An 8,872-nucleotide genomic window follows, 5' to 3' on the forward strand; every position below is an offset into this window, starting at 1 on the left:
AGGGGATCCCCCCCTCCCCTCAGTTGGAGGAGAGAGCGGGTCACCCTGAAGAGGGCGGCCGGGCGGTTATCTGATGACGCGATGAGCGAGGAATAGTAGTTAGTCCTAGCCTCCCTCATCGCCACTAGGTAGGATCTAACATGTATCCTAACCTGTGTTCGGGCGGGTACGGTTCGGCTGGCCCTCCAACTGCTCTCTATCTTATACCAAACAGACAATACTGAACTGTAAAAACTTAAATCTAATACTAATTAAAAGAATATATAAAATATATTAAATAATAATAAATAAATAATAAAAAAGAATATATTTCCAATATTCTTTTTTTAAAAGCTTCAAGACACCACACTTTTACCTGATGTTTAGATTATGCAATTACCCAAAGAGAAGTAGCAGAGAGGTAGCAATAGGTTGCTGTTGGTAAACTACAGAATGGCATTGGTTGCTTCTGCAACACCATGCCAAATTTCAACACAGCAACCTCTAATATCTAGAAGTACTATCTGGGAGAAGATAAACATTTTCTCAGTGCCTAGAAGAACTGCTCCATAATATTCCATTGACATAAGACAAAGGAGCACACTGTTTTATACAGAAGACTTCTAATGATTACTGCATTCTAGCACCAAATAGCAACATTCACAGAGAAAAAAAGGGTTTGTTTGTTTTTTTAAAAAGAAATGTGCACAGATATCATCAGACTACCAGTTAAGCTTGCCTTCTGCATAAAATAACAAAATGCAATTTGTTAAATGTTCTTACTCTGCCACGGCTTGCGAATGTTGTCCCACTTTTAGATAATAAAGTCCTCGGCGAAGCCAGGCCCATTTTGCTCTCCCAGCACTTGCTTGTTCTGTTACCTCTGTCAAGATGGCAAGGGCAGTTTCCTAATACACACAAGCAAAATATTATGAAAGATTTGTTATGGGGCATATAATTGAGAAAAATAAAACAAAGATAAGAACAGCATTCTCAGAGTATTTCTTACATTTCCTACTGTAGAATTAAAAGCAAACCCTAAAAGATTACATTTGTGAGAACCACACACAGCTTAAGCCTATCTAGAAGCTACACTTGTATTCCTCTGAACAGAAACAAAGGCTGATTTTAATTTCAAACTAATGCTAAAAATATTGCTAAATTCAAAAGTGCTAGCATTTCCCAACAATGGGCTATAGTAATTCATTGCTACATTCATTCTTATTATGTATCTGTAATTATAAACCCGTTCCATGTTACTGAGAATATGCCAACAGCAACCACAGTTTGATTTAAGAAATAAAGTTGGCGTTGCCAGTTTTTGTCAAATTGTTATAATAAGTAAAATTACTATGCCTTGCGTTGCTATCAAAATTATGAGGCATAAAAACATTCGTCCAGACAGCTCCCTCTATTGGCTGAAAAATAACAAAAATGCCAGATAAAAGAGAAAAAAAACCCCTAAACCAGTGGTTCTCAACCTTTTTAATGCCGTGACCCCAACCGGTCGTAAGTCGAGGACTAAACCGGTCGTAAGTCGAGGGCTAAACCGGTCGTAAGTCGAGGACTACCCAACCGGTCATAAGTCGAGGACTTTCCCTGCCCGGGAGCGCCGCGCATGCGTGGTTCCGCCCCCTGCGCCGGCCGAGGCGTAGCTGGCAAGCGGCATAGACGGAGCAGGCCGACCACCAGCTGGCCCAGCCCAAGGGAGGTAAGGCACCCGCCGGAAAAGGGGGAAAATGGCAGACAAAAAAATGGCGGACAAAAAAAATGGCGGACAGCCTTGCTTGGCGACTCCCATGAAATGGTCGATCGACCCCAAATGGGGTCCCGACCCACAGGTTGAGAACCACTGCCCTAAACCATTATTTGTCTCTTTGCAACAGCAACAACATAATGCAAAGGTCAGATTTCACACAAAGAACCTCTCCCAATAGTGGCAAGATTTTCTATAAATTATTCACATAACTAATATCTATACTATATTACTCTATATTAAATAGTACCTAAATCCACAGCAGGAGCAAATTTAGAAAAAACAAGTAAGGAAGCAAATGGGATAGCAAAATTAGTCTGGGTAAGTGAAAGTGTGATACAGCCTATTCAGGGCCTTATTACTGCATCTGAAAGACAGAGGAACAAACACACCAAAATGTAGGAAGTGTCTGCTATATTGTATCCTAAATGTTTCTGATTGTTGTGCCCAATGCCTCTATATAGGTAGGCCTCGACTTATGACAATTGAGCCCAACACTTCTGTCATTAAGTGAGACATTTGTTAAGTTAGTTTTGCCCCATTTTACGACTTATCTTGCCTCAGTTATTAAATGAATCACTGCAGTTGATAAGTTAGTAACTTGGTTGTTAAGTGAATCTGGCTTCCCCATTGACTTTGCTTGTCAGAAGGTCACAAAAAGTGATCACATGAACTTGGGAAACAGCAAAGGTCATAAATATGAACCAGTTGCCAAGCCTCTGGATTTTGATTTTATGATCATGGGGATGCTGCAAAAGTTTTAATTGTGAAAACTAGCCATAATCACTTTTTTCAGTGCCGTTGTAACTTTGAATGGTCACTAAATGAACTGTTGTACGTCGAGGACTACCTGTATACCAAAATCACCAAGACCTGTGAGAAACATTTGGGGTTGAGGAGAAGTAACCTGGAAGCTCTAAGGTAAATTTCTTTATTTATAAATTTTGTTAATTTTCCATCATAACCTCTTTTTTATACAGACTTTATACAACTTTTTTGTTTACTGATACATTAGAAAGTGCAAATGAGATATACCCTACCAAGTCTCCAAGCTCAGTGCTCAAGTCCACTACTGCTGCTCCAGTAACACCATCTGTTTTATCTCTTTCAAAAGCCTTTTTATAGCAGCCAAGAGCTCTGTTTTTATCTCCAGCTACATCTCTGTAATATTGACCTAAATAATGGAAAGCATCTCCCATGAAATTGTCCAGTTTTGCTGCCTGTTAAACAAATATCACAATATTACCATTTATTATTTGCATTTGCACTAAAACAGTTTTGATGTATACAATAGAAATAAAAAATGAAATATGTCAAGCGGTACCTTTTGTATCAATGTAATTCAAAACACAAATGCAATGAATTTTGGCTACAGGAACTTGGATAATTGAGGAAGCAGCTTCTGCCACATGAAACTATCTACATATTAAAATAATTATTGGAGACCTTCCTCATAGTACTTTTGTTCTTACGAGTAAGGTAGATGATGACCAGAAGGTGGGTTTTCTTGGTTTAAAATGATTTTTAAAATTACTCTTTTAAAAAACCTTTACTTTTTCATTCTGGAACTGAGATTTTAGTTTTTTAAAACTAATCCACTCTTTTATATTGTAATCCATTAATACACATTATATTTTAATGATATTTTTGGGAGTAGCAAGACTGAAGGGTTGCGTATATAAATCTTCTACTGTATAGAACTGATAGAAACAGACTTAGTTTAAACCCTACAAAGACAGAACTGTTGTTAATCCACAAGCATCTGGATGATCTGGAAACATCAACTCCTCTTGATAGAGTCATGCTCCCCTAAAGAGCAGGTCTCTTTCAGCTCCTGCTTGAACAGCAAGTAGAAGCCATGGGCAGGATTTTGGGACAGTTACAGATTAACTTACCAGAAAACCCTTCCAAAAGAGCCTAATCACTATGCAAGTAGATTACTACAATAAGCTCTACATGGGGCTGCCTTTAAAGATGACATGAAGATGCAATTGTACAAAATGCAGCAGTCAGGCTGCTATTGGGGAAACCAAATGCTGCAAAATTACATCCATTTTGAGGATAATACTTACCGTACTGCCAGTAGTCTTCTGGACCTATTTTAGAGAATTGGTTATCATCTATACAGTGTTTCTCAACCTTGTCAATTTTAAGGCATGTGGACTTCAGCTCCCAGAATTCCACAGCCAGCATTGCTGGCTGTGGAATTCTGGGAGTTAAAGTCCACATGCCTTAAAATTGTCAAGGTTGAGAAACACTGATCTATAAAGCCTTAAGTGGAATAATATGGGGATATTATCAGGGACTCCCTTCCCAAGTATGATTTTGCTCATTTGGTCTGAATACTTTGAGTTCTAAGCCTCCTTTCCCCTCATGAGGAGCATGGAAGGATGGAATATTATGGATTTTTGTTTTCTCTTTTCTTTGTGCACCAATATATTGTGATTTGGGAGGTACAAAATAATAAATGACTAAACAAATTAAATAAAGAAGGTTCAAAAGAACAAATCATCTGATTCACTCTTTCTTAATTATATAGTTCTTTAAACCTGCCAAAGTACATTTCTCATGAGTAGCCACTGGATTACACCCTTTGTTCTAAAAGAAAATTTGAATATGCTTTATTTTGTATTTCTATCATCTGTTGCTATTATTTCTAACATTTATATATTAAGTTTGTGGGGCCAGGACCAGTTTCTTTTTGTTTAAGTTGCTTCCTAAAGCATCCATTTTATCATAGGCATTATAATATCTTTTCTAAGACTCAACATCTGTAGACCAAGAGTTTTACTTCCAAGCCAAATTTGTTTACAGTACACAATTGACAACCAGTTTATCCCTCTTTATAGGTTCAAATCTGGACGAGATATACTAACAAAAAAAATCCCAGTTGTATCACTCCTAGGATTCTTGCATGTATCCTCTTTCCAGTGATGCCCTTGACTCAAACTCCCAACCTCATTCGCTGCTAAGACCAATAAGAGAAAGGAAATGGACTCTTGCTTCTCTCCCAATGTTCTGAGTTCTTCTGTTGCTTATTCTTGCAGCCAACATCCACAGATTTGGAGAAAGGGAAATAATTATTAATTGTATGAAGTAGTAAGTGACCTCACTTATATTTTACCTTCAGAAATTGAGTGAGGGCTTTTGATTTATCTTTTCTTGTCTCCTCATTCATAAACCAGTAAGTGAGGCCCAGCCAAAAATGGAATTCAGCTATTTCAGCTTCCTTTGCTATAGCTCTCTGGAAACTAAGAAAAAACAATTACTTAAATATTTAGATTGCACCTTTTCTCCAACCCCCCAAGAATGAATATGAAGGTACCTCATTTCTGCCTGATGATATTCCTTTTGCCTATAATGTATCAATCCTTCAAGGAAGTGGGCTTCTGCCAGGTCTGGATGTGCCAACTGAAGCTCTTGTGCAATCTGTATGTAGTACAATGTAAAATTCTCAGTGTTGTACACACCACCAATGTCATATTTAAAATAAAAAGCGACTTACTAAAAGAGAAGGATACTAACCTTCAAAGCTTCATCAGTGAGATCTTTCTTTAGATAGGCCTGTCCTCTAAGAGCTATAAGCTTTGGATCATTATTTCTATCCAAGATCTAGAAACCAGAAATACAGTCTCAAAGTTCAGAAAGTTCAGAAAACTAAAGCCATATCACAGATTGCTATATATTGACTGATTATATACCATCGAGTCATTTTTTAATCCTAATGACCACACAGCATGACAATTTAGCCCTAATCTGTTCTTTTAGGTCTTCCAATGGTGCATTAATCATGACTGTAACCGAGTCCATACCAAATCTTTTACATAATAACACTGGCACTTCTAAAATATTATGAATAGATTATACAATTTGAGAATACTATTTTCAGCAGAGTTTACATAACGTCTCAGCAAACTGCAAAAAGGTTTCATCATTTAAGTTACTGGATGCATAGAAAAAAATAATCATATCCTAGCATTGGGAGCAGGGATGGGCAGTAAGGTAGGGTAACCAAACCCTAATACCTAGTCACATCAAAAGAAAATTATCCACAAGCAAGCATAGAAAGATTTCTTCCCTTGTCAATTGTAGGTCTGAAGTCTGAAAACTTCAATGGATATTATGATCATTAAAATCTCCTAGCCTCTACAACAGCCTGCCATTTACTTAAAAAAAACCCTATTCATATATCCATTAATCAGATGGATCATGGTCCAGGTCCCTTCCATCAAAACATATCTTGTTGGACAACGGAATCATGCCTTCTGTCTGGCAGTGGTTATCATAGGGGACAATGGCATTTTCCAGAGATCCAACTGAATCAGGCTGTCATCTGATTAAGTTTTCTCAAGATGCTGAACACCTACTTATTTCTCTAGGCATTTGGGCCAGGAGATTAGGCAAGCTCTGCTATTGTTGATCTGTTTTTGTTGTGATTGGGTTTGTTTTAACCGTAGATACCATGGGTTTCATGTTACAGTTTATATTTTTATCCTTGTATACTATCCAGAGTCAGATAAATAAATTATATGCCAAAGGTATCTCATCTCGCCGCCCTTCAGCATTCTGTTAGTGTCATTCTGGCTATCTTCCAGAGATTCTTTCAGGAGCCTATTTTAGGGCTTGTACATACTCATTTCTCTTAAGATATCTTTGATAGCAATAATATTAACATTAGCTTTAACAATGGATTAACAAATAGCAGTTTAAGAAAGATGCTTGAGCATGAAGGAAAAGTTGTACAGCTCCTTAAAATCTGACCATCAATTAATAATTAAATAATCCTAGCAATCTAGATGGCTTTTGTTAAAATGAATATAAAGAATATACCTTATATAAGTCATTAGCTAGAGACTGGCTGGTTGTTCTAAGAATTCAGCAATTACTTTGGGAGAATAAAAGATTTACACAGCAGATAATATGCATAAAATTCTTCTGAAGGTAAAATTCCCTTGTATTTGTTAAGGGTAGCATGGAAAATTATATTCACTATATTTATGGAATCTAACTAATAAATGCTGATTACAACTGCAGCCCGGCATAAGTTTTCTAACATTTTAAATACCATGCCAGAAGGAAGCATATTATAATTTTAAAAACAGTTAATATGACTTGTTTTTTTTAATTTACAAATATATAATTCAGTTTAACATATCTAGTCCTATATTATAAGATTACAATTAAAAGAGGTGCAAATTCTTCTAAAGTGAAACAAAGGGACAGAAAGGTTTCATACTAAGCAGAAAAAGAACTGCCAGATCAATAAACTCTGGGCTGTATCTCCAGACCCCTTGATGAATAATATGAAATTGGAATGATTTTCTTCCTCACTATCATGGTTGTTTGTGCCTCTATTCTCCCACAAAAATTAAGATCAAAGAGCAATCCAGATCTAACCATTGATTGCCAAGCTAATACAGTTCCATAATCTGGGTGAGTACAGTTGAGGCCTGAGGCCCCTAATATTTCTTAAAAGCTGACATAAGATTTTATTAATGAAAGCTATTTTTAAGCTATTCATATACCTGACTGAGGGAAGATATGGCTTCATCGGCATAGTTAGCACCTGGAATTTTAATGAAGGCTCTTGCTCTGAAATGTTGGGCAATATTTTTTTGTTGCTGAATGAAACTTGGGTCATTAAGTTGTCCCAGACTCTTTAAAGCTGTAAACAAGTAAACAATTCAGTTTCTCTATCATGATCATGTATAGGCTTAAAGGTTAAATAATCTAATATTTCTAATTAGAAAGATACCAGTAATAAAGCTCCATAATTTTGTGATTTTTTTTTAAAAAAATGTGTAAAATATTTACCATATTTTTAAAAAACAAGAAAAAAATACTCATATATCTGAAATCTTTAATATAATAAAATCCAATAAACCAATTCTTTTTAGAATCGAGGAAGTCTGAAATAATATTCACACATGTAATTAAATATACTAAAAATTTATAAGTCTCCACTACTGTAAGAACTATTACAACTGGTGAGGAATTTTATAGTATTAATATTGACATCGTGAAATTATTTTTTAGGCAAATCCCAGTTTTTCTCAAAACTGACTTGAAAACCTCTTTATTAGAATTGCTTCTGACTGCTAAAGATCAGGGTAAAATCTGCAATTCATGTTTTGACTGAATTTTGAAAGTATTGTTTATTACTCTGAGTGTTTTTCACAACTTTATTATAATAATCACATTATGAAATGTTTTATGACAAAGCAGTCTATATTTTTATAAATAACATTTTATATTGGTCTACAATTACCTTGATTGCAGGAATGAACAGCTTCTTGGTATTTATGCATTTTCATTTGCACCTTCCCTAAGTAACACCATCCTACTGGACACTGATTGGACTGCTGCAAACCTGGTAGGAAAGTATGATTTAACATATCATAAACAAATAATAACAGATGGTCTTTGCCATATTGAATTCATACTCCATAGAATTACTGTACCCAAAATAATCTTGCATTTGTTGTTAAATATCAAAAAAGTCAATACAATACTGTTGGGCAAATTGGCGATTAAATAATTTTATGATGAACAGACTGTCATTTTAGCAGCAATTTCAATGGATTGTAGAGGGAGAGAAGGGAAACATAGCAACCATAGGTGCAGTTCACAAAGGTTAGGTCAAATTCAATTATGTCTGCATAAGAAACATGAGATGTGTATAAACAGGATAAAACCCCACTTCAGTTCAATCATTGCAAGAGATTACTGACCCACTTTCCTTCTTTTATCACTTACCTTCTGTAAGCTTTTTTTCAGCCTCATTGTAATTTCTTTCTTGGAGGGACTGAATCCCTAAAATGATCAGAGCTGGACCACTTCTTGAATCAATATCCAAAAGTTTCTGACAACAACCGAGGGCCTCCTCAGTCAAGTTACCTAATACACACAAAGGAATTTCATTTCACTTTTTAAAATCTGGCAGCACTAAAATACACTATATAATTTGTCATTTACCTTTTCATGGGCTTCTTCCTTCAAAAATATTCTAGTTTCTAAGACATACATACAAAACTACTTCCAGGACCTTTCTCCATCCCTTTAATATACATTTAAGCAGATTAAGATGTCCTAATCCAGAGCTATCTTTGTAGTTAATTTCAAATCTTCAAAGGAAGT

General features: G+C 35.8%; 1 protein-coding gene across 1 annotated transcript in view; it reads right to left on the reverse strand.

The window, feature by feature from the left end:
* The window catches only part of LOC107299359 (tetratricopeptide repeat protein 37), a gene marked incomplete at its 3' end in the record, with an annotated part of 26,844 nt that overhangs the window by 10,529 nt on the left and 7,443 nt on the right, over positions 1-8,872 (reverse strand). The window contains exons 7-14 of the mRNA XM_015828725.1: positions 8,492-8,632; positions 8,004-8,105; positions 7,261-7,400; positions 5,261-5,347; positions 5,061-5,164; positions 4,860-4,986; positions 2,776-2,955; positions 763-887 (exon numbers count right to left, since the gene is read on the reverse strand). Of these exons, the coding sequence (XP_015684211.1) occupies positions 763-887; positions 2,776-2,955; positions 4,860-4,986; positions 5,061-5,164; positions 5,261-5,347; positions 7,261-7,400; positions 8,004-8,105; positions 8,492-8,632 (1,006 nt within the window). The remainder of the gene's footprint in view (positions 1-762; positions 888-2,775; positions 2,956-4,859; positions 4,987-5,060; positions 5,165-5,260; positions 5,348-7,260; positions 7,401-8,003; positions 8,106-8,491; positions 8,633-8,872) is intronic.

The sequence above is a fragment of the Protobothrops mucrosquamatus genome, unplaced genomic scaffold (genome assembly GCF_001527695.2).
Source record: "Protobothrops mucrosquamatus isolate PMUCROS unplaced genomic scaffold, P.Mucros_1.0 scaffold4820, whole genome shotgun sequence".
NCBI classification, from domain to species: Eukaryota; Metazoa; Chordata; class Lepidosauria; order Squamata; family Viperidae; genus Protobothrops; species Protobothrops mucrosquamatus.